Genomic DNA, 27,976 nt, shown 5'->3' with positions numbered 1-27,976 from the left:
ATGTATAAAGAATTACTGATGATAGGGGCGCCTGGGTGGCTCAGTGGGTTAAAGCCTCTGTCTTCAGCTCGGGTCATGATCCCAGGGTCCTGGGATCAAGCCCCACATCAGGCTCTCTGCTCAGCAGGGAACCTGCTTCCTTCTCTCTCTCCCTGCCTGCCTCTTGACTAGTTGCAATCTCTGTCTATCAAATAAATAAACAAAATCTTTAAAAAAAAACAAAATAAAATAAAAGAATTACTGATGATAACGATATAAAGGGGGAGAATGGAAAGACAAAGGAGAAAAGTGTTTGTATGCCACAGAAACTAAGTTGGTACTATTTAAACTAGATTGTTGTAAGTTTAGTATGTTAATTATAAGCCCCAAAGTAACCACTAAGAAAATAACTAAAACACATACACAAAAGGAAATAAGAAGAAAATCAAAATGGTATACTACCAAAAATAAAAAACATACAAATTAGTACTTGACATGCTCTGAATTGTGTCCTACCCAAATTCCTATGTTGAAGCCCTAAGCCCCAGATCTTAAGAACGTAACTATTATTTAGAGACAGGGCCTTTAAGTTAAAATGAGGCCCTTATGGTGGATCCTAAGCCAATTTTACCACTGTCATTATAAAAATAGATACAAGCACAGAGAGAGATACCAGGAGTATGCAGAGTGACAATTATGTGAAGAGAGAGCCAACAGGAGAGAGGATTCAGAAGAAATCAAAGCTGGGACATATGAGTGGTTCAGCTGGTTGAGCGGCTGGTTTCCACCCAGGTCACGATCTTGGGGCTGTGGGATTGGGGCCCCCCAAGTGGGGCTGGGGCTCCATGCTCAGCATGGAGACTGCTTGGGATTCTTCTCTCCCTCCCTTTCTGTCCCTTCCCCTGTCCTGTGCATGTCCAGTGCACACATGTGCTCACTCTTTCTTCCTCAAATAAATAAAATCATTTTTTAAAAGATTTTATGTATTTATTTGAGAGAGACAGAGAGAGTGAGAAATAGCGAGAAGGGAGATGGTGAGAGGGAGAAGCAGACTCCCTGCAGAGCTGGGAGTCTGATGCAGGATTCGATCCCGGGAGTCTGTGACCATGACCTGAGCTGAAGGCAGTGTCTTAACCAACTGAGCCACCCAGGCACCCCTAAATAAAATCTTTAAAAAAAAAAAATAAGTAGAAGAAATCAAAGCTGCTAACACTTTGATCTTGGACTTCTAATATCCAGAACTCTGATTAAACAAATTTCTCTTGGGTAACCACTCAGTCTCTGGTATTGCTATGGCATCCTGAATAAACCAATACAGACCAATTTGAAAGTATATATTATTCTGTATTATTTACTTTTCTGTTATATAAGTGCTACTTTTAAACAACAGGAGCAATTAACAGTGGAAATTAGTAATTTTTAAAAGTAGGACTAATTAAATAATATGTATGAGAAAATATAATAATCATTTTTTCATTTGCTAAAATAAATACAGCAACTTAGCTTTTCAAATTCTTTATTGGAATTTAAATTTTAAATTTAAATAAAATTTAGATAAAATTAAATAAAATTTAAATAAAATATAGGCCATATTGTATATTCTTAACGTATATAAATGAAAGATTTTCTTAAAAGAAGTTAAAAAAACAGTTGGATTAATAGTTTTATGTTTGTGTCTCCTTTCCAATATCACTTCTCTGAACTGAATAGAACCATTAGGACAGGGGCGCCTGGGTGGCTCAGTGGGTTAAAGCCTCTGCCTTCGGCTCAGGTCATGATCTCAGGGTCGTGGGATAGAGCCCCACATCGGGCTCTCTGCTCCGTGGGGAGCCTGCTTCCTCCCCTCTCTCTGCCTGTTTCTCTGCCTACTTGTGATCTCTGTCTAATAAATAAATAAAATCTTTAAAAAAAAAACAAACCATTACGACAGCCTTCTTTTTACTGTGGTAAAACTGAATATAGTTCAATGTAAACTTCATCTTGACTGCTCTGCCTATATCGAGTCCATATTCTTGGTGTCAGTCCTGTGATGATATCAAGCTAAATACCTCTCAATAAAAGCATTCGAGCATGGAATACCTAGGATTGTACTTATTAGCAATAGCAGGTAGTCAGATATGTTAAAATTAGTTTCAAACTCTACAAAATATTCACCTACTTTGAATCTAAATGCTTGTTTGGGTATTCCAACTGTTTATCAGTCATGTCCTTTGGATTGATGGATTAAATTATATAGGCTTTCCATGTGTAAAATGAACATCATTTCAGAAGCACACTGGTAATTTCAATTTATACTGTCAAAGTTGCAATCCAAATGAGTTACAGTTTTAGTTAAGAAATTGAGAAGGTCTTATTTAATTTGGCTGCCCTTTCGTGGTGACTTTTTTTCCCCCCACCTTGAGTTACGAAGCAGTCAAATCACACAAAAATGAGACATTTGTTTGTTGTGCAAGTTTTTTCTAGTCTCCGTATGGCTTCTTCAAATACCATCAAACACTTTTGGAGAAATGGCATATAAATTTCTGTTTCAGTAAAATCTTTTTCTCCATTCTCATCCTCAGTGTATTGCCAAATTAGACAAGGACATTCTTCTTGTCTCACACTTTAAAAATATTTTACTGCAGGATATCTTTTCTAAGTCCAACAATAATTATAGCTGTTTTAAAGGCACATGTCCAAGGCGGCTACCTCCTTCCATTTCTTTATGTTCAAAAATCACATTAAGTGCACCTGTACATATTGAGAAAACTGAAGTGTCCCAAAACCTTCACTACACAAGCATCAATATCACAGGTAAGCAAATCATACCACTTTCTGGCAGTGGTATATACAAGGGGTGCAGAATAGTTTTCAGATAAGATTTTTACATTTTCATTAAAGAGAAGTTTACAACGAATGAAATTTTACAAAATTTAAATTTACACTGTCAAACATGCAGGTGAGGAAAATCTAGAATTGTATTTGGACATCTCAACAATATTGTTTTATATTGCCTGTGGTTGCATTAAAATCTCCAAGAATTTAACAAATCAAAGTATCAAAGAACTAATGAGAACATTTTCTTATTGACATGATTTGCAATATCAATGGATATATGAAAGTATGATTGTTGGTCAGATCTGACAGAATGAGCTCTACACTGATTGTAAAGTGTTAATGTTTATTACTCTCTATATGACTTTTAGTTCGTCTTTCATAGAAGTGTTGATCTTTGCATATAATGCTCCCTTTCAATGTTTCTGCATATTTTTTCCACGGCTACCATGTAAGGTATTATGAAACCATGGAACAGGGAGAAATCCACTTAAACCTAGTATTGTGTGGGAAAATTACCTTGAAACAGTAGTAACTTCCAAATACGTAAACATGCCAGCCATCCCAAAAGGAAAAGAACAAAAAGGGCCTACCAACCAAATGCAGAGGTTGATACTACACATTTATCCATTAAACAAACAAACAAACAAAAAAACAGCAAGAAGCAAGGGGAAAAGCTAAGAATCATAGTGTAATGAGTCAGGAGGCAATGGCAATCAAGTTACAGGGATTTCACTCGCTGAATGTTCAAATGCCCTGCCTACTTACCTCATCAGGCTCCTCTGATGATGATGGTGTACTTATGAGAAGACAGTCACAGTTAAAGCAAGGCGCCACAAACAGTAGTGCTTAGGATTGCACATACACACTCTACTTGTTTTCTGAGAGAAACTCAAGAGCAAAGATGCTGAAGCTTGATAATTGGTCTGCTGAACAGTCAAGGTTTTATTTGCCTTTCCTGGGTAGTGTGTATGAGGCGAGAATGAGAACATACTAAGTGTCACTAACAAGGGGTCTATTCGGGGTGATATAACTATTAGTCCAGTGGTACATGATTATGATAGTTTTCCAACCCTTTCTATAAGAGATATTCTGATTTGTTCAATACAGTTTTCTTTAGTCTAACCTTAGCAGTCTTGCAGGTTACAATCTTACTTGCTATTTATATACAGCACATCAGATTTGCCTATTTCCCAAGATACTTGATTATTTATTGTCTATACTTTAAAACAAGTACTATGACTTTGGCTCAATCTTATAACCTATCAGTTCACAACATATGAATTCCACCTACCTGGTTTTTTTATCTTGTCTTTACAGAAGACTAAATATTTTTAAAATATTTATTACATAAAACACACACAGATACAGAAAATACATACTTCACATGGTATATACGATTAAGAACTATGTAGAATTAAGTGATCTATGAAAACTTAGATGATCACTGAATTTTTACCCTTTGAATAGATCTTATCCTATTTCAGAGCTACAGTTCACAGCATCTGGCAGACATTCAGTTAGTGTAGCTCTCCTGAGTTGTTAGGTGCTACTCAATACTTGCTTCTTTAATAATGTAGAGTGATTGAAACAATGGAAACCTAAAATCCAGGTGTTTGCTGGAGTGAAGGAGAACTCAAATGGCTAAGAAAAGTCCCAAACCAACCAAACACTAACACAAAACAAAACCTAATACTTTTCCTGGTAGGTTATATCCCTGTCATCTCCTTTCTGTTGTATTTGCCTAAATTTTTTAGACTGCTCTAAGCTCAAACTCAATGTCCTCATTGAACAAGACTATATCAGACTTAGATACAACTAAGACTCTATCAGTGTCATTCACTCTAAGGCTCTATTTTTTCAGATTTTTCTCAAAATTTAGACTAGAGAGCTTAAGTTACCAGTTACTACCTAGCACAATGACAAGCACATAGCAGACACTCAATAAGTATGCCTTTTAATCTACAAATGAGTCAGTTCTTCCTATTATTGTCTGCCAAGGAAAATCTGAGAAATCATCTTTCTAAAGGAAAGTACTTCTAATGTACTATTTTTGAAAACTGTGTGGCTATCCTAGACATAAATTATAATTTGGCAATTATGTAGTTGGATCATCAGTCAGATGGAAAGGAAATGCAGTCTCAAAATATTAGGGAAATGAAAAGCAACACAAGATGTTCAATTCAGGGCTAGATTGGAATTACTATTTTTAAGTGGATGAGAGCCACAATTCTGGTTGTCCAGTCCATAAATGGGTAAATTTAAGTTTTGTTAAGATGAAAAACATTCAGAAAAATGGCAAAAAAAAAAACCCAAAAAAACCAAAAACCCTTCAACCCTAGTGGTTTCCAAGTTTTCTTTTTAAAAGTACTACAATTTCTATAAACATTATCACATTAATCCTTACAACTTCCAAGGTAAGCTTTAACTACCACATTTACGGATGAAAGGCCAAGAAAAGCTGAGTAGATTGTTCATAGCTTCAAGGCCAGTAAAGTGACAAAGCTTGAACTCAAACCCAGTTCTAATGCACTCGCATGGTCCCAAGAATAAGCCCATGCTCTTAAGCTGTTCTGCTGCCTCATTGATTGCTGAATAAGCAAATGAAATCTTTAACTTGAATCATGCTGGTATCATTGCCTACTGAAGAATTTCTAGGATCTATTTTTAAAATTTTAAATTTATTTTAAAATTTTAAAATTATTTTTTAATTGTGGAAAAACAGACATACATAAAATTTACTTTTTTAATCAGTTTTAAGTGTATAGTACAGTGGCATTAAGTACATTCACGTTGTTGAAAAATCATCACCACTATCCATCTCTAGAACAGCTTTTCATCTTGTAAAACTGAAACTCTATAATCATTAAGCAATAACTCCCCCTTCTTGCTAACCCTTGGCAATCACCATTCCACTTTCCATCTCTATGAATCTGACAACCTGAGGTATCTTATATAAGGAGAATCATCAGTACTCAGCCTTCTGTGACTAGGTTATTTCACTAAGCATAATGCCCTCAAGATTCATCTATGTTGTACTATGTGTCACAATTTCCTTCCTTTTATAGCTCTGTGTTTTCTTTTTAGCTATTGTGAATAATGCTGCTATAAAGACGGGTATACAAATATCTCTTCAAGACCCTTCTTCCAATTCTTCTGGGTATGTAATCTATCTTAGTCTGCTTAGGCTGCCATACTGAGATACCATAGACTGGATGGCATAAACAATAGAAATCTATTTCTCACTGTTTTGAAGGTTTGGAAATCCAAGATCCCGGTACAGTCAATTTGGTTCCTGGAGATGACTCTCCTCCTGGCTTGTAATTTTTGTTAATTAGATGGGCAATGATTGTTAAAAACCGAATTAAAAATAGACAAAACAATTCTATAGCAATAAAATATAGTCTAGAGTCATTTTGAATCCATTTCTTTATAACTTATAAAATAATTAACCAACCTGTGCCACTTTCATTGAATTCTGGGTAGAGCCACCAGCATGATATTCGACCTTGAATTTTTTTACAAGTTCATCAAACCTACAAAGAAATTACAGTAAAAAAAAGTTAGCATCTGTCAGTTGTCACAATGAACTTTTCTGATTAGAAGTACATTAAATCATAATTACTAAAATATTTTGAATTACATAATTATGTTGTTAAGAATTGAAATATGGATGAAAAACTTTGCTGAATTTTAATACTTATGAAATTTCTTCACAAATCTATAATTATAAAAATTTAAAATATATAAGCTGTCCATAATTAACCATTAAACTAAAAAAGGTAAAAATAAAAATTCACAATTATAAGTAATGCATATTTTCCCATGTTAAGTTATCTCTAAAATCCTTACAAATATATATTGTAATAACTTTAAAGTTCTAGATATCATAAAGATAATCAGCTTATAATTTAAAGAACTGGGAAACTACATTGGGTTGTATGATTCTAAGCAAGTTGCTTGGTGACATGATTTTTGTATCTGCCAAACAAAAGCATGGAGAGAAATGATTTAAAGCTTTGATACTTCATCATTTTGGCATCTGACAAAAGCTATAGAACTTCTTTCCAGAATAATATGTACATTCACTACACATGAAGCTTTCCATTTAACACGATCCATGTACATCCATCCTACTACACATATCCAGCCAAAGGACTATGGGCAATGATTTGAATAAATCTCTAATAGAGGGCACTTATTAATCTGGATCTCAAATCAATACTCCCTACATGTCTCTAACATGTAGAGTTTATGGGAGAAATCCAAGGGGCATAAATATGCAATTTAATTTCAAAAGGCTAACAAGCTTTGGAGGGACAAAAAGATGAATACATATGAGAAAACAGAGAATTAGAAAACATCGAATTATTGAATAACAGAATATATGCAATGTAGGTAACAAGTGCTACAGGAGGTTGGTTGAAAAAGAGAGAAATTGGGATATGAGTAGAATATTCAAGGAAAGTTTCAGTCTCGAAAAGTATTTTTAAACCTTTAGAAACTTTAAATATAGAAGTAGATCCTTTTACTGAAATGAAACATTTTGCAGAACCTCAAAATAAAAAAAGACAAATATAGAGATAGCTATATTAGGAATAAGAAAAATGGAGTTATACCCACTCTGTACCTCCAGCTGCCTTGGAATTCTATCTATAAAACCCTGAGATGCCTATAAACACAATTAGCAAACCTGCCCAGAACTCTGACTGCAGGATTTGTATACCACTAATAATACTAACATAATAATAACAGTAGAGAAGGCAAAGTATATAGGCACAGATGCAGAGGTGGGTAGTTGCAGTAGGTCAAGGGAAGTTCTCTTCTCCTTTGTCTGAACTAGGTATCAGTTAAAGAGAGATACTAGAGATTAGAGGAGAAAGGGAGAGTGACTAGATAAAGCATCATACAGTGATCAATTGCAGTCCCTCCACTTTCAAAAACCAATTCCTCCAAAGGTTTTGGATCATATTTGTAATGAGTTGAATTACAAATGGGTGATGTCCAAAAAGATCTGTCCCCCAGAACCAGTGAATGTACCTTATTTGGAAAAAAGAATCTACAGATACAAGATAAGGTTCTTGATAAGAGCGTGTCTCCTGTATTACCCAGGCAGGCTCTAAATCCAGTAACAAGTCTTCTTATAATAGAAGAGGAGACACAAAGGAGAAGATCATGTGACGCCAGAGTCAAAGAGTACGTGATAAACCAAAAGCCAAGGAATGCCAACACCCACCAAAACCTAGAGGAGGCAAGAAGGATTCTCCCCTAGACTCTTCAGAAGGAACACAGCCATGCCAATCCCCTTAATTCAGACGCCTACCCTCCAGAACTGTGAGAGAATGGATTTTGTTATAAGCTCCCTAGTTAATGCTAGTTACAGCAATACCATCCTTTCTCACTTTGTCAAGAATCTCTTTCCTTAAGTTATAGCCTTCTTTATCATCAATTTCTCCCTTCAAACAACTACTAATGAAATAGCTATAATATTTTGGGGGGGATGAGATGGGCCTAAATTTGTTATAGTTACTAAAATCATAATAAACCAACTACTGTATATTACTAAGAACTTAGGAAAGTTTAATGGAAAATATAAAATGAAATGTCTATCTTGTAAGGCATACAACATACTGCTCAACAACAATCTGACTACACATCAGAATGCAGGTTGTACTACTTCCTGTGTGTTCTTGGCCACATCTATAAATCCTTCTGTGTTTCACTTTCCACTTTAAAAAGAGCAAAGTAAACAGGAGCTAAATAGTACCTCATAAACTTGTGGTAAGCATTAAAAAAAAATCACGATTTGAATAAAATGTTTAAAACAGTAACTCTAGTCATGCAATATGTATTCTATAAACGTTAGCTCTGGACCCTAACCCTAAAACCTCAAAGGGTTCTGAGTACCCATAAGTTTTAGGAAAACTGAGCAATAGTTAATTAGTCTTCTTTCTTTTGAATATATCAAGGCCTTTAATATCCTGATATGTACATTAACATTCAAGATGGATATAGTACACACACTTCCTAAGCTTATTTGTTCATGTAATCCTTTCTCTCCAGATCATCTAACAGAATTAATATTTTTTAAACCAGAATAATCTAGAACCATATTGATCTAATAAGGTAGCTATTGGCCTCCTCTAGCTATAGACATTCAAATTAAAGCTAATAAAGTATAATAAAACTTAAAATTCAGTTCATCGGTCATACTAGCCACATTTCAAGTGCTCAACAGCCACTTCTAAATAGTGGTTATCATACCAGATACGCAAATAAAGAAAATCCCACTCTTACACAAAAGTACTAATGGATGGTGCAGGGAGTGTTCAATAACAATAAAGTAAAACAGAGTAAAAGATCTTACTAAAAATAAACAACAGAGTAAACGTGATCAATTTTAGAGATGAAATGGACCTAAAAGAATGCCTTTCTTTAAGAAGTGGGAAAAGTTGGGGGCTCCTGGCTGGCTCAGTCAGTTGAACTTGTGACTCTTAATCTCAGGGTCATGGGTTCAAGTCCCACATTGGGTGTAGAGATTACTTTAAAAAAAAAAAAGGAAAGAAAAGAAAAACAGAAATGGGAAAAGTTACATATAAAGTTTGAGTGGTTTGCCAAACAGAGGTCACATATGGCACAATAGTGAATCAAAAGCAGAACCCTAGAATCAAAATTGTTAATTACAAACACACAAAAATCAGTGTATAATTCTCCTCATTCCAGCCAATGAAGAAAGTTTTTTGTAGAAACCAAATTTGTATTTATTAACATTACTTTTGGAATCAGTTCAAGAGGTACAAAAATATCAGGACCTCACATGTCAAGATGGTTGATGAAGCATATGTTTGCTTCCTCTTCCAAGTCTTACTGGATGTCAAAAAACATGTTTTATATATATTTATACATATACATATATACGAACAAATATATAACAGCACCATTAAGCAAGTGGAGGCCACACATAGACCACAAATTTGAGAAATAATAAATCTAGCTTAACAGAAAGAAAATATAATAGCATTGACAAAGCAGTGATAGGAGACATAAAAATGAGAGTGATTCCTTTAAATACTACTTGGAATATGGTCCAACCACTTCTACCTCATCCACAAGAGTAAAATGTTTTTATATGTTCCAATCTGTTGTAAAGTCTTTCATATCCTGATAATTATGTAACTTTTTAGCCTACATGACAATCATTTTTTTTCTTTGAAAATTTTTTTGTAACAGCTTTATTGAGATACAACTCACATACCATACAATTCACTCATTTAAAATCTACAATCCAATCATTTTAAATATATTCATAATTGTGCAACCATCACCACTATCAATCTTAGAATACATTCATTAACTTATAAAGAAACCCCCATACATTTATTATCAAAACCAAATATCTCCATCCTAAAGTAACTTACTATCTCTGTGTTTTTGTCTATACTGGACATTTCATATAAATGGAATCAAATAATATGTGTATGATTTTGTTGAATAGATTCTTTCACTTAGAATAATGTCATCTGTGTTCATACATGCTAGAGCATCTATCAGCACTTTATCCCTTTTTATGGCTGAATAACGCTGTGTTATATGGATATAGCACATTTTCTACATTCACCCATCTCTGGACACATAGGTTGTTTTCATTTTTTGGCTATTATGAATAATACTGTGAGGAACACTCACTAAGTTTTGTGTGGACATACTATTTTCATTTCTCTTGAGCATCTACCTAGGAATGGAATTGTTGGGTCAGTTTAACTTTTAACTGTTAATTCTAACTGTTTAACTTTCTGAAGAACTGCTGCGCTATAGTGCACTGCCTGCCTAATTTTTTCTGAGACAATATAGAATAATATAGACAATATAGAATATATAGACAATATAGAAAACCTGTCTGCTCAGCTATACAGTTTCTGGTAACTATACAGTTACCAGAAAATAAATTTCTATAAATTAGCTTAACCACTGATGAAATTTTTACAAATATCAATAGTTGAAAGGATGACCTGAACAATAAAAATGGATGTGGATTAAAAATAAGATGAAAGTAAGAGCTGAAAACACCCAGGAAAAACCCCCAAATCTGTAGGAAATATAAGAGATGAAAAGTATGAAAGAAAAATTAAGAGGCACAGAGAACGGATCCAGTGGCCCAAGGTCCATTTAAGACGAATGATTGGGGGGGTGGTGCCTGGGTAGCTCCGTGGGTTAAAGCCTCTGCCTTCCGCTCAGGTCATGATCCCAGGGTCCTGGGGTCGAGCCCCGCATCCGGCTCTCTGCTTAGCGGGGAGCCTGCTTCCCCTCTCTCTCTGCCTGCCTCTCTGCCTACTTGTGATCTCTGTCTGTCAAATAAATAAATATTTTAAAAAAAAAAAAGAAGAAGAATGATAGGGAGACTAGCGATAAGACTAGGAAAGAAATACTAGAAAAAAAGTTTTCAAAAGAGGACAAATATATAATCTTCAGATTTGTCCAAATATGAAGCAATTCTATTAGGAAGGGGACTAGGATCTATACTTGGACAATACCTTGTTCAATTTCAGAACTCTTCATATTAAAAGAAAACCTTAAGAACTTCTAGAGTGAAAAATGACAGATAATCTGAAAAGGAATAAGAATCAGAATACACCAAACTTCTTAAAGAAGACAGGATGAAAAAAAAAAATTGTATTCTACACTAGAAGAAAAAAAGATTTCCAAATAGAATTCAATATCCACTCACAGTATTAACTTATAAGGGAAAAATAAACACATATAAGTGTTGTTTTGCCTTGCTTTTATAAAAGAAAAATTACTAAGTTGGAGGTGTAACAATCAAAAAGAAACATAAGAAAGAAGACAGCATGGGTTGTGGGGAGGAATGAAAAAGTGAGAATAGGTGTATGGCTTTGGAAAAGTAGAGGATGCCAAAAAGAAATTTGAAGAGAGCCCATTATATCTGTTACATGTAAAATTCTCCCTAAGTGCAAAAATTTTAATAACAAAGGAATATAGATTCTATTCTATGAATTCTTCCAATCAAGCTCCTTGGTTCTACAGAGAATAAGTTACTTCGTTATTTGGTAATGAGGTTTTGTTTGGTTTTCAATTTTAGAATCTATGCTGAGATACAACATGTAACATTTAATTACAGTTGCAAACATTTGTAACATTTAATAACATTTATGAAATGTAAAAATTTTATATATAACACTGACATTTTGAAGATGAGAAAGTAGAGAAATGAAAAAGTTTACTAATTTTCTTTCCTTCAGTTAAAGAGTCCCTAAATATCTCAAATGTTAATAATCAACTTTTCAAAAGAGGTTTTAAGTATATTGTTTAGTCATTAAATCAATCATTAGAAAAATTGAAATATGTAAAAAGCATAAAGGAAAAATAAAAAAGTCTAAGTGCACTATATTCTTCATCTTCCAGAAGAGAATCAATAGACGTAAATTTGTTAAAGAATGGGACATAACCACAATAAGTAAATTTATAATGATAAACTAAATACATTAACTGTTAATATTTGTAGCTCCATGGAGTGGAGAAGGAGGGAGGTTACATTGTTGGGCTTTCTTTAGTTTTGTTTTTTATAAATTTCTTAAGGCTATCTAAAATAAATACGTAATTTTAAAAAGTTATAAAGTGAACAGTTGTGTAACCTCCAGAACCATTATCACTATACATGCATACATACATACATACATAGACAAACAGATAATGATATATGTATGCCTCACCATCTCTGGGCTCTTAATTCTGATTCATTGATATGTATGTCTACCCTGCACAAACTGCATTTTGTCTTAATTACTATTGTCTTATAAGTCTTAATGAAAAACAAATACCTTCACTTTGTTCTTCTTCATGAGTGCTTTGAAAATTCTTTTTTTTTTTTTAAGATTTTATTTATTTATTTGACAGAGATCACAAGTAGGCAGAGAGAGAGAGAGAGAGAGAGAAAGATTGGAAGCAGCAGGCTCCCTGCTGAGCAGGAAGCCCAATGCAGGGCTCCATCCGAGGACCCTGGAATCATGACCTGTGCCAAAGGCAGAGGCTTTAACCCACTGAGCCACCCTGGCGCCCCTGAATATTCTTGGTCCTTTGTACCTCCATATAAATATGTCAATTTCCAAAACTGTTTGCAGAGATTTTGACAAGGAGTGCATTAAAAATAGATAGGTACAAGACAGATAGATAGATAGATAGATATGGGAAAGTGGTAACCTTCCCAATATTAAACTGTCAATCCTTGATCACACTGTACATCAAAATACATTTATCTAGGTCTTTTATATTTCTCAATTAGTTTCATAATTTTTGCCATAAATCTTGCATATATTTTATTAGAGTCACTATTTCATACTTCCTTTGTTTTAGTACTACTGTGGTATTTATTTAAACCTAATTTTTATTTGTTCATGGTATTCAGAAATAGAATTCTTTTTTTCTAAAGACTTATTTATTTATTTTAAAGAGAGAATGCAAGGGGGGTGCGGAGGGGGAGAGAAACCCAAGCAGACTCTGCCCTGAGCATGGAGCCTGACATGGGGCTTGATCTCATGACCCTGAGATCAGACATGTGCCAAAACCAAGAGTCGGACACTTAACAAACTATGCCAACCAGCAGCCCCAGAAATATAATTCTTTATATAATAATTTTTATCTATCCAGTGGCTAATATCTGTATTTAATTCCAATAATTTATGTTTTTTGCCATATATACATTATCATTTGTGAACAATAACAATTTTTTTTCTCTCCCTTTCTTCCCTCCCCCTCTCTTTTTCTTGCCTTAGTTCAGAGATTCAGGACCTCCAGCATAACACGCACAAATAATAGTGGGTAGTAATAGTTATAAGGGGGCAAACTTAATCTTATTCCAAATTTTGACCTAATAAATTCTAACGAATCCTGATGAAAAGCAGGGTAAGTCCATTTCCCAAAGCTAGAAGTCTTAGAAGTGTTTAATTTTTCACTTTATTTTTACTGTATGTATGAACTGCTTCTACTAAAGAGTTAATTTTTTTAAAATGTTAGACCTGTATCTACTGATATTTCCATATATTTCAATTTAGAAATATTAAGTTATCAAAACACATAATATAATCCAGTGATGAGAATATACCTGTGTATATTACAAACAAAATCCGCCCCCCCCAACACACACACACTAATCTGGAAAAGTACAACCAAAATGTTAACAGTGGTTAGCTCCAAAGTAGGGACCAGTATGGATATTGTAGACATTTATTTTGAGTGTGTAATAAGCATATAAACTGCTTTGCAACAAAAACATTTTTTTAACCTACTTCATTTTATAATGGAAGAACATAACAATTTTCTACACAATGATCTAAAAAGAACTACGTATAGAACAAAGCTGAATAAAAAACATACAGCAGAGAAGTGAGTGATTCTGAATAAAAGAAGCAGGGAAAATTTAACATTTGAACTGAATTTGACAGATAAGGGAGAAAAAATATTCAGAACGAGGGTGAAACAAAAACATGACATATGCCGAGGAACAATTTAAACGGAATAAAACATAGGCCAAAATCAAAGTAGTAAAAACTGGCAATGAAAATGCAACTGTCTCTGCCAGGCTAATAAATTTAGACATTATTCACTAGGCAAGCAGAAATTACTAAAATCTGACTTCTAATCGTGTGAAAGGCAGACTTGTTTTTAAAAATGGTGACAGCACTGTTTGGAGGACAATGTAGAATAAGAGGGGCAGACTGTCACCTTTCAAATAGTTCATACCAAAGATGAGCTGTTGAGCTAAGGCACTAGAGAGAAATTAAACTGATGAAGCATTTCTGAGGTTTAAGACATAACATGTGATAAACAGCTGGAAGTGGAAGATGTGGTAGAGGGATGGCAATTTTAAGATTTCTAGATTGGATTACCAGGTGGACGATGTTGAGAAAGAAAATCTAAGAGAGAAGAAAATTGTACTGAGCAAAGAGAATTCCTACATAGTGACAAACCAAGAAACATTTCTATTTAGGGAAATGATTCCAATGAGGCAAGATGTATTGCCTTTTATCTCTTGCAGGGAAAGGATACGTAAGTTACATCTTGGTTTTCTCCATATACTTTTCTAGCCAATACATATTTTCTGTTTCTCTGTGAATGGTCTACCTTGTCTGGGTCAAAATTGTCAAGGTGGCCAATGGAAAATGCTGGGGAAAGATGAAGGACTAGGTATCTTTAATGAATGAAATACAAAATTCAAGCTGAAACATTAATGAGCCTCAAAACTCAGAGTATAACTTGATAGGTAAATAATCTAATCAACTGTGTAAAAATCTTAAAAGTTGTTTAGGGATGAAATTGTTTAATAGCTTTACATGTTACGAAACTTCAACATATTTCCATTATGTGGGGTGTGTGTGAGTGTGTGTGTGTGTGTGTGTGCACGCATGTGTGTGTATTTTTTTTTAAGAGAGGGAGAGAGAGAATTTTAAGCAGGATCCATGTCCAGTACAGAGCCCAACACAGAGCTCAGTCTTACCGCCTGATATCATGCCTTGAGCTGAAACAAAGAGTCAGACTTTTTTTTTTTAAGACTTTATTTACTTATTTGACATAGAGAGAGATCGCAAGTAGGCAGAGAGGCAGGCAGAGAAAGAGGGGGGAAGCAGGTTCCCTTCTGAGCAGAGAGCCCAATGCCAGGCTCAATCCCAGGACCCTGAGACCTTGATCTGTGCTGAAGGCAGATGCTTAACCCACTGAGTCACCCAGGCGCTCTAAGAGTCAGACTTAAGAATCTGTCTTAACTGACTGGACCACCCAGGTGCCCCTCCATTACGTAATTTTTTTTCTGCAGGGAATAAAGTGTGGCAATTTTAGTACCTGATAAATTCATTCTTACTTTCTCCTTTTGGTTAAATTTCTTTGTCTGAATGGAATGGGTATATCAAACACTTCAATCAAATGACTGACAGGAGTGAAAGAACAGTAGCTGATCCATTTTCCTACTAGCACTCTATTTGTGAAACCCAAATTAATAAAAATAAACATCTTTCATAATGTTTAAAAACTTCCAGAGGAAACATTACTTAAATAAAATTTTAGCTAGAGGAAAAACTGGATTCAGTATTTTTCAAACTTCTAGATGACAGATTCCAGATAATAGAAAGAAAAAAAGAATAAAAACAAACTTGATAATATAAAAACATTTAAAATTTTCTATATGAAAGCAAAACTGAACAAATCAAAAATTTTAAATATAAAGATGTTTAGCAATATGAAAAATGGTTATATTTACTTATATATTTTTAAAGAACATTTTAAATATTATTTTACATATTTTAGTTTTTATTAGTTCAATTTTTAATTTTTTAAATTTTTTTAAAGATTTTATTTATTTGTTTGGCAGACAGCGATCATAAGTAGGCAGAGAGGCAGGCAGAGAGGAGGAAGCAGGCTCCCCATGGAGCAGAGAGCCCGATGTGGGGCTCGATCCCAGGACCCTGGGATCATGACCTGAGCCGAAGGCAGAGGCTTTAACCCACTGAGCCACCCAGGCGCCCCTATTAGTTCAATTTTTAAATGCTACAATCAGACAACAAAAGAAATAAAAGGCATTCAAACTGGCAAAGAAGTGACTCATTCTTTGCAGATGACATGATACTTTATGTGGAAAACCTGAAAGACTCCACCCACAAATTACTAGAACTCATAGAACAATTCATCAATGGGGCAGGATACAAAATCAATGCAGAGATATCAGTTGCTTTTCTACACACTAACAATGTAACCGTAGAAAGAGAAATTAAGGAATCGATTCCATTCACAATAGCAGCAAAAATCGTAAGACACCTAGGAATAAAACTAACCAAAGAGGTAAAGGATCTATACTCTAGAAACTACAGAACACTTATGAAAGAAATTGAGAAAGACACTGAAAGATGGAAAAACATTCCATGCTCATGGACAGGAAAAATAAACATTGTTAAAATGTCTATCTTGCCCCAAGCAATTTACACTTTCAATGCCATCCTTATTAAAATGCTACTGGCATTTTTCAAAGAGTTGGAACAAACAATCCTAAAATTTGTATGGAACCAGAAAAAAACCCATATCGCCAAGGGAATGATGAAAAAGAAAAGCAAAGCTGTGGGTATCACATTACTTAACTCCAAGCTATATTACAAATTGTGATCACCAAGACAGCATGGTATTGGCATAAAAACAGACACATAGACCAATGGAACAGAACAGAGACTTCAGAAATGGACCCCCAACTCTATGATCAACTAATGCTTGACAAATCAGGAAAAAATATTCAATGGAAAAAACACAGTCTCTTTAATAAGTAGTGCTGGGAAATTAGACAGCTACATATAGAAGAATGAAACTGGACTATTCCCTTACCTCATACACAAAGATAAACTCAAAATGGATGAAAGACCTCAATGTAAGGCAGGAATCCCATCAAAATCCTAAAGGAGAACATAGGCAGTAACCTCTTCAACATCGGCCACAGTAACTTCTTTCAAGACCCGTCTCCAAAGGCAAGGGAAACAAAAGCAAAAATGAACTTTTGGGACTTCACCAAGGTAAAAACCTTCTGCACAGCAATGGAAACAGTCAACAAAACTAAGAAGCAACCCACAAAATGGGGGAAGATATTTGCAAATGACATTACAGATAAAAGGCTGATATCCAAGATCTATAAAGAACTTCTCAAACTCAACACTCAAAAAATAAATAACCCAGTCAAAAAACAGGCAGAAGACATGAACAGACACTTCTCCAAAGAAAACATACAAATGGCTAATAGAAACATGAAAAAATGCTCAACATCATTAGCAATCAGGGAAAAACAAATCAAAACCACAATAAGATACCACCTTAAACCAATTAGAATGGCAAAAATCAATAAAACAGGAAACAACAAATGTTGGCGAGGATGTGGAGAAAGGGGAACCCTCCTACATTGTTGGTGGGAATGCAAGCTTGTGCAGCCACTCTGGAAAACAGTATAGAGGTTCCTCAAGATGTTAAAAATAGAGCTACCCTATGACCCAGCAATTGCGCTACTAAGTATTTACCCCAAAGGTACAGATGTAGTGAAATGAAGAGGCACATACACCCAAATGTTCATAGCAGCAAAGTCCACAACAGCCAAAATGTGGAAGGAGCCGAGATGCCTTTTAACAGATGAATGGATAAAGAAGATGTGGAATATATACACAATGGAATATTACTCAGCCAACAGAAATGATGAATACCCACCATTTGTATCGATATGGATGGAACTGGAGATTATGTTAAGTGAAGTAAGTCAAACATAGAAAGATAATTATCATACAGTTTCACTCATATGTGGAACATAAGCAATAGCACAGAGGACTATAGGGAAAGGAAGGGAAATCTGAAGGGGGAGAAATTAGAGAGGGAGACAGACCATAAGATTATGGACCCCAGAAAATAAACTGAGGGTTTCAGAGAGGAGGGAGTAACAGGGTGAAGGGTATTCAGGAGGGCACATGTTGTGATATGCACTGGGTATTAACATAACTAATGAATCATTGAACACTACATCAAAAACTAATGATGTATCATACAGTGGCTAATTGAATGTAATAATAATTTAAAAAACAATAGTAAGGGATTGTATAAATACATTTGGTAGTTTCCTGTGATCAAGTACTACATGGCCGTTACTTGATGTAAAAAAATTAGTATGGAAAATTTTTACAATATACATCTGGAATATTTACACCCATGGATTAATAGGAATTAACCCTTAGGAAATATAAAATTTTGTTCTTCATGTTTTTCTGTTTGCATCCTATAATAAATGCATATTAGTTTTAAAACAAAAAAATTAAATATTATTTTATGTATTTTAGTATTTAATAAATTAGTTCCATTTTTAAATGTTATTTTAATATTCTCATACAGAAGAGAAATTAAAATGTTAGGCTCAGACAAGTGGACAAATTAACAAAAAACAAAAGAGAAATGATAAATGTTCAAAACAATCAGAGATACATTTAATGCATTCATTATTCTTCTTTAGAAATTAACAAAATGACAAGAAGAAAATACATTAACATGCCCATGGCATTCTTTATTTTTTAAAAGGTTTTATTAATTTGAGAACGAGAGAGAGAGCCTGAGCAAAGAGACAGGGAGAGGGAGTGGGAGAAGCAGGCTCCCCATTGAGTGAGGAGCCCAGTGCAGGGCTCAATTCCAGGACCCTGGGATCATGACCTGAGCCAAGGTAGACTCTTAACTGACTGAACCACCCGGGTGCTGCTGATATTTTTTATATAAGCCTTTCCTTTTTTGCATTTCCTACAATGTGATCATGTGCTTATATTCATTTTATAATGACAGTATTTTTACTAAAGAAAACTTTACATTACAAATTAATGTCACTGGAATGTAATTCAGAATTTCCTTTGGACTAACCTTATGGAAAAAGCAAAAAGCAACATACCATATACACTTAAAGAAGTCTGAATACTTATTCTGATAATGAAAAGGAGAATTTAAATTATAAGTAATGCTTTCGCGCTCATATCACATATTATTAAATACCTTATAAACAGTTGATAACTCCTGACAATTAATAAGATAGCTATCTTTATATTTGTTCTGTTCTTTGAGAAAAAAGTAAAATACAAGGAAGTAGAGAAGCTTTCAAACACTAATGTTTGGTAGGTAGGCAAAGCTATGACTAACCACAGTTTTCTGATGCTCAGATTAATAATAAATCCTTTGAGATACAGAACCACCTCAGCATGGTACTATACAAAAGAAAAGGTATCAAATGAAATGATCAAATATGGAAATTTAAAGTCTACTAAAAGACAGTACTGGCTTCTGGTTAAAAAAATATATATATTGATGATCATAAGCATGCTACCAGCAGCAGCACACAGCTTCCAGTTGTGGAAAGTTGGGCAGTAACTAAATGGCTAACTTAAACATAAACCAAGTAACATAATCTGTCCATTAGAATGAAAGCCCCTTGCATGTACACCCCAATGTTTATAGCAGCAATGTCCACACTAGCCACACTATGGAAAGAGCCTAGATGTTCATCAACAGATGAATGGATAAAGAAGATGTAGTGTATATATACAAAGGGGAATATTATGAAGCCATCAAAAAATCCCCACAAAATCTTGCCATTTGCAGTGACGTGGGTGGAACTAGAGGGTACAAATAAGTCAATCAGAGAAAGACAATTGTCATATGATCTCACTGATATGAGGAATCTGCGAAACAAGACAGAGGATCATGGCGGAAGGGAGGGAAAAATGAAGTAAGATGAGATCAGAGAGGGAGACAAACCATAAGAAGCTCTCAATCTCAGGAAACAAACTGAGGGTTACTAGAGGGGAGTAGGGTGGGAGGGATGGGGTGGCTGGGTGATGGATACTAGGGAGTGCATTTGGTATGCTGAGTGCTGTGAATTGTGTAAGACTGATGAATCACAAACCTGTACCCCTGAAACAAATAATACATTATATGTTAATGAATAAAAATTAAAAGCCCCGTTAAGCATTAAAATCAAGGTACAACTATTAATAGAAATAAATGTATTAAGGTATAATACAAAGAGATTCACCTGGGTGGGGGGGGAAGGGATGGGGTGGCTGGGTTATGGACACTGGAGTATGTGCTATGGTGAGCACTTGTGAAATGTGTAAGACTGATGATTCACAGACTGTACCCCTGGGGCAAATAATACATTTTATGTTAATAAAAAACAGAAATTTAAAAAAGAAAAAAATTCACATTTTCAAAAGCAGTAACTGTACTAAGTACAACTTGAGCAGAAAATTATGAAAGGTCAGTAAATAAAAATTTTAATGGAACAGAATTAATTGATGCTATGCTGAAAAGAGAGCAGCTAGATTTCACTGCTTGTCATTAAAGAGGCTTGTTTCCTAAGACTTCCAGTTTCCACTTTACAGAGTGAGGAACAAACTGTAATTGATGTTTCAATGCATTTTAAGAGGTAGATTAATAACACCATAAACACACACAAAGTCTAACACAATTAATATAATGAAATAAGCATACTCTGCTCCGAAAATCTAGCACTCATGAATAAAGAATACCCAGTACACAAGAGTAAAGAAAATCAGGAAATGTAAGGTAAGGATGACACCATTTGTTAGAAGATGATCATGAAACAATGTATATTCACTATACTATAGGAAGACAATCCCAGGACACTTAATTCCAATGATCATGATCCACACACAAAAATCTAAATGAAAAAGTAAAGTCCTACTCTTGCAATCTAAGCATCAAAATTCTCTAGTTCAATTTCAAAGAAAGTTTCAAAATCTATCTTCATTCAGTTCTTAAAAGGTTAAGAAATTTCTTTCAAATAATCTCTTTTTTAAAACCTAAATAAATTACCCTGGCAATACTGTAAATTGGCAGGACAAATGGCAAAGATATAAATGTGAGAAATTTAATAAGAAATTTAGAAATGCAAACGTTTTATTTTCTGACATTCCTGAAAACAGTGACTTATTATCAAGCTATGGTATTTTTTTTTTATGTTACATAACATTAATTCCTGACAAGTCTGACAACCTATGTTTACTCTAAACAAGTCATAGTGAGTCTAACAAATAAGAGTACCAAAACACTGTTCATAATTTGACTTAAATATGATTGACCTAATGTTTCAAGAATATTGTTATAGACTCTTTTTTTTTTAAGATTTTATTTATTTATTTGACAGAGAGATAGATCACAAGTAAGGACAGAGGCAGGTAAAGAGGGAGGGGGAAGCAGGCTCCCCGCTGAGCAGAGAGCCTGATTCGGGGCTCGATCCCAGGACCCTGAGACCATGACCTGAGCTGAAAGCAGAGGCTTAAGCCAGTGAGCCACCCAGGCAACCCTGTTATAGACTTTTTAATATTTATTATTAGTATTAACTTTGAGAAGGATATACTATCCCATCAATATTTTAAGAAACTCTCCAAACTCAACAGTGAGAAAAAAATCCAGTAAAAATTGGGCAAAAGATTAATAGAAACATTTCCAAAGAAAAGATAGAGATGGCAAATTTAGCATAGATTTTAATATCATTAGTCATCAGGGAAAATCCAACTGAAAACCATAAGGAAATACATCTATTAGAATGGCTTAAAAAAAAAAACTGGCAATACTAAGTGCTGATGAGGATGTGGAGAAACTGAAACTTTCATAAATTGCAGATGGGAATAAAAAATGACACACCCTCTTTGGAAAAAATTTGGCAATTTCTTAGAAAATTAAACCTACAACTACCAGACAACTAAGAAACATGACTGTTTAGAACAGTCTTATTTATAACCACCAAACACTTGAAACAACCAAATGTCCACCAAGTAGTGAGTGAATAAACAAATTATGTTACATCCACGAAAAGTGAAGCAATAAAAACAAACAATACATTCAAGAACATGCAAGAACATCTCCAAAGTATTATGCTATGTGAAAGAAGCCAGACATAAAAGGGCTACATACAGTATGATGCCATTTATTTGTCATTCTGGATATGGCATATCTATAGGCAATTAAAGGGGGAAAAAAGACTGTACTATCTAGAGAAACAAACAAGGAAATTCCTAAAGACTGTATCTTTCTCTGCATGTACATATGTGCATACCTACCTACCTACCTCCACAGAAAGACATACAGAAACACATGTGAAACACACCTGAAATTCAAAACAAGCCTATGAGACAAGTAAGATTCATGCAAACATCCCAATTTTCTAAGACACGGAGTTTTAGTGACTTTTGACTTAGAAATAATTTCAAACTACGGAAAGACTACAGTATAAAACAGAGAGCACCTGTATACCTTTCACCAAGATTCACCAATTTTTAACGGAACATTTATCCCTTCTTCTCTGTTGTTACACAGACATTTAGTCTTTATAAATCATTTGGGAGTAGGTTATATATATAATGCGCTTTTATTATTTGCCATACCTCAATGAAAACTTCCTAAGAAGATGAAGTTTGTATCTGTAAAGTCAAATTTATGGGTTCATACTGCTATCTCCAATTCCAATCCAACACAATTCAAAGCCATTGTCTTCTCTCATTCTTTGTCATCTTTTTTCATTATGTGTCTCTCCTTCTTCTACACTTGAGATTCCTTGCTCTGAGGCCCAGGACATGGTCCAGTACCTACACTGAACAAGCGCCTTCCAGTGCGAACTAACTGAATGAATTGGGGATGGTGCAATGGAAAGGGGGTCTTGCTTGATGCTGCTCTGACCCGTGCTGGGCCTTTTCTTTTCAGGAGTGATTGTGTCTTTTTTTGAACTACATTCTCCACATCTCTTTCTTCTTCTTCACAGTCTCTTAAGCACCCCTACCAAAGCCCTGCTCTCCAAACACAGAAGCAGTAAGAGCCCTACTGGAATATGAGAGGTTTCTTCCTCTGCTTATAAGAAATTTGATTTCTAGTATATTCTATCTCCTAGCAATTCTGAAGGTACAGGTTGATGTGTGATTCTGTTTGTATCCCTCATTTTTTCTTTTTTTTAAAAAAAATTTTTTTTTGAGAGACAGAGAATGAGCATGATCAGGAGGGGCAGAAGGAGAATAAGGAATCTGAAGTAGATTCCATGCTCAATGAAGAACCTAACACAGGGCTTGATCCCATGACCCTGAGGTCAGACCTGAGCCCAAACCAAGAGCTGGACACTCAACCAACTGAGCCATGCAGACACCCCTGCATCCCTTGTTTTAAGGATGAGGAAATTCAGATTCATTATCCTCCAAGCCCAGTTTAAATGACTTTTGATGGATTTCTCACAACTGTTAAGTCGCATACTAAGGACTGGGAGATCCATCCAGTAATTAAGAAAACCTTACAATCATATATAATAAAAACAAGAATATTTAGAATAAAACATTTCATGGCCAAAACTGAATGAATTTCTTCTTAATTAAAGGTAGTTGTGGCTTAATTATTTTTAAGATGCATAAAGAACATGCATTCTATAAAGCCAGAAAAATGAAAGAAAATACGAATGATGATGAAGGAAAAATGGAGAGGAGAAATAAAAACGAAATAGCTCTTTAAATTCTAATGTACCACTTTTTCTAGCTATCTGATATGAAGCAAATAAAATGAGAAAGATTTCATGACTAGATCCTGTAACTGAGCACCAAGCATTCTTACATGGAAAAAAACCATCCTTATTAAAAAGATATAGTAAGAATTATGAACAGGAAAATGTCCACAAAAGCACCCTTTAAAATTTCTAGTTCTAACCTAGTGTAACTGCTTCCCACTTTCACAGTAACTAAAGCCTCTTTTTTCTCACTCTTGGGAAAAAAAGAGAAGTAAGCATATCCAGGAGATAAAGAAGATCTCACATTGTGTTAATATCCACACCCACACCGCAGAAACAAATATCAACATTTTGAACATTTCATAGAGAAAGTAAAAGAAGCAAGTAAAACCTTTACAGAAAAACTCAAAAAAATTTAACTTCCTTAAGAAAGCATTCACAACTGCAAAGAAGGGTTTTTGATGAAGTTCTTTCTTAAACTTCTCATCTAAACAAATAATAAAATGAAAAAATCAGTAATTCTAAACAGATTACACTTATTAAGACCAAATGTTAATAGAATAATGCAGGGGACAGGGCGAATCCATAGGCAAATTGTAAGACTCAAAGCTTTGAAATCTTTTACCACAAATGTTTAGTAGGGTTGAAAAAAATTTGGTTAAATGTCAGTTTGATAAAAGCCAAAAGAACATTTCCCACATGAGTTTATATTTAACCATATTTTTAAAAGATGGAAAAGTAACAGTCATTCAAAACTAAGGTTAAGCTATTAGTTCATAGGAATTGTAATTTAAAGGTATTCTCCAAACTCTAATTTTATTTTCTTTGATAAGAAAGCACTTTTAAGTATGTACTGCTTAGGTAAATCTTTATTCCATTCTAAAATATTTAGAGGTTTAATTCTCTTCATTTGTATCCCTGAAGATTTTTTTTGCATGTAAGATAATACAAATATATTGCTGAAAAGCACTTCGTACTTGAGTATAATTACAATAAAATGAATTATTCCTAAATTCAGATGTATATGTGTATTCAGTTTCTGCCCATTATAAAAACAACAAAATTTCACTAAACCAATTTATAATTTTCATTAAATAGTAAAACTGTATGACATGTAGTTTTAAACCATACCCAAAAAAGCCATATGAGAAAAAGAGAAAGAGTGCAGGACAGTGGTTCTCAAAATGAAACATGTAGCTTCCTGGTAGACCTAGAGGGCCATCCATATGTCTACAGGCAGTTTCAAAACACAAATTATACTTCTTCCCTCCGTTATTGGTTTGGTTCAGCTGTTATTTCTATCACAGAATCCATGGTTTATTAAAAGGGGCCTTAGTTTCTCTGATCATAGAAAAATTCTACAAACATGTAACAGATACAAAGAGAAAGTATTCATGCAATAATTAATCATTTTTCTCTTATCAAAGTTTAAAATATATCACTCATCAGAAACACTCAAACACTTCAATCTCTTATCAAAATATAACATATGGAACTTCTGATTCTGAATAGTATATAGCAGGTGACAGCCAGCATTCATAGTGAGAACAACTCAAAAAGTCATATAAATTATAAAATATAAATCATAAATCATTAAAGGTACCAAAAAGCTGTGGAGGGAATCGGATCAAATGAACACATTTCCAAGAAGGTAAGAACTGTTCAGAGGGCAGCCTAGAACTGACAGATGACTGTCCGACCTGCCTGAATTTGTAGTCGGTAGCATGGGGTTAGAGAGACAAAATCTGACATTTGGGGGACCTCAAATACAGAGCTGGTTTTTCCCATAACGGATCTGCTGAATTCTGAACTGAATGGTAAGTTAAGAAGGTTAACCAAAATCACCTGAAAAGCAGAAAGTTCTTCAAGTCTGGCAGGGCTTAAAAAACAAGGACAGGAATAGAGAAAGAACTAAAAACATAACAGGTGAAAAAAAAGAAATCCCTAGGAGGAATGGAGAATGAAATCTAAGTATAACACAAATACTTTTGCCCTGGGGACTGGGAGAGGACATATATCTATAGTGCTTACAACTAGAAGCTGGAAATTCAGACCTTGGGCTTACCAGAACACTGAGATGAGGGTGGAGGGCAAGGGGGTAAAAAAAATAAGAGGGGGGATTTCAGCCACTATTAGTACTAAAGTGATAAAATTGGAAAGTGAGGGTCTAAAAAGGTCTGTTTCCCACTTGAGGTATTTGCCAAATTTTCAAGTGGATTAGGCTGAAAAAAAAGAATTAAGCTGGAAATCTCTGAGAGCAGTTCTGGTGCCATGATTCAGAGCTGACGAGGCAAAGACCTAATGGCCTCAATTAAAAGTCTAAGAAGGTCAAGCTCTAGAAACAGAGTCAAACAGGATAGACTGAACCTATCAAACCTGAAAATCAACTTTGACCTACTTAATCTTTTATTTTATTAAGGCAATCAACCCTCCCATCACTTCATATCAGCCTCATGGAGAAAAGGGTAAACACTCTGGTAGATGATACAATCTAAAGGACCTACAGCTCTTATATAAATAATAGACAGCTGGTAGTTATGCAAAAAGGTAAAATAATCTGACTACAAACAAAAAGGAAACAGCAAGAGAAAAAGTTTCAGAAATACTATAGACAGTGGAAATAAAGAAAGGGACTTCCAAATAACCATGATGAATATTTTCAAGGAAACAAGGAAAGAACACATAAACTAGACAAAAGAATGAAGAATAGCAACAGAGAATTAAATACAATGAAATAAATATCTAGAACTTAATCTGACATTTGAGTTTAAAATTTCATTAAGGTTAGTATTTAACACAGCCCCTATCAAAATACCAACAGCATTTTTCATAGAACTAGAACAAACAATCCTAAAATTTGTATGGAACCACAGAAGACCCTGAAAAGCCAAAGCAATCTTGAAAAAGAAAAGCAAAGGAGGCATCACAAGTCCGGACTTCAAGCTGTATTACAAAGCTGTAGTAATAAAGACAGTACAATACTGGCACAAAAATAGACACATACATCAATGAAACAGAAGAGAAAACCCAGAAATGAACCCATAACTATATGGTCAATTAATCTTTGACAAAGCAGGAAGGAATATCCAATGGGAAAAAGACAGTCTTTTCAATAAATGGTGTTGGAAAAACTGGAGAGCTACATGCAAAAAAATGAAGCTGGACCACTTTCTTACACCAAACACAAAACTAAATTCAAAGTGGATTAAAGACCTACATGTGAGACCTGAAACCATAAAAATCCTAGAGGAGAACATAGGCAGTAACCTCTTTAACATCAGCCACAGCATCTTCTTTCTAGATATGTCTCCTGAAGCAAGAGAAACAAAAGCAAAAATAAACTACTGGTACTTCATCGGAATATAAAGCTTCTGCACAGCAAAGGAAATATCAACAAAACTAAAAGGCAGCCTATAGAATGGGAGATTTGCAAACAGCATATCTGATAAAGGGTTAGTATCCAAAATATATAAAGAACTTAAAAATCTCAACACCCAAAAAACATATAATCCAATTAAAAAACAGACAGAACATATGAACAGACATTTCTCCAAAGAAGATATACAGATGGCCAACAGACACCTGAAAAAATGCTCATCATCACTACCATCAGGGAAATGCAAAACAAACCTATAATTAGATATTACCTCAGACCTGTCAGAATGGCTAAAATCAAAAACACAAGGAACAACAGGTGTTGGTGAGGAGGTGAAGTGCACTGTTGGTGGGAATGCAAACTGGTGCAGCCGCTCTGGAAAAGAGTATGGACGTTCCTCAAAAAGTTCAAAACAGAACTACCACATGATCCAGTAATTGCACTACTGGGTATTTACCCAAAAAACACAAAAACATGAATTCAAAAGGATACATGCACATCTATGTTTACAGCAGCATTATCTACAATATCCAAATCATGGAAGCAGCCCAAGTGTCCACAAATTGATGAATGGATAAAGATGATGTGGGGCGTGTGTGTGTGTGTGTGTGTGTGTGTGTGTGTGTGTGTTACTCAGCTATAAAGAAGAATGAAATCTTGCCATCTTCAATGACATGGACAGAGCTACAGAATATAATGCTAAGTGAAATAAGTCTAAGACTTATCATAAGGCACTTGTCTAAGTGCCT

The 27,976-nt window shown here is 34.6% G+C and overlaps 1 protein-coding gene across 4 annotated transcripts in view; it reads right to left on the bottom strand.

The window, feature by feature from the left end:
* The window catches only part of ADK (adenosine kinase), a 538,475-nt gene that overhangs the window by 350,342 nt on the left and 160,157 nt on the right, over nucleotides 1–27,976 (bottom strand). For all 4 annotated transcript variants that reach the window (XM_046026661.1, XM_046026665.1, XM_046026664.1 and 1 more), the window contains one exon: nucleotides 6,251–6,329. In XM_046026661.1, the coding sequence (XP_045882617.1) occupies nucleotides 6,251–6,329 (79 nt within the window). The remainder of the gene's footprint in view (nucleotides 1–6,250; nucleotides 6,330–27,976) is intronic.

This window comes from Meles meles, chromosome 13 (assembly GCF_922984935.1).
Source record: "Meles meles chromosome 13, mMelMel3.1 paternal haplotype, whole genome shotgun sequence".
Classification (NCBI taxonomy): Eukaryota; Metazoa; Chordata; class Mammalia; order Carnivora; family Mustelidae; genus Meles; species Meles meles.
Note: the sequence above shows the minus strand (reverse complement) of the source record. Positions and strands in the feature narration are given on the sequence as shown.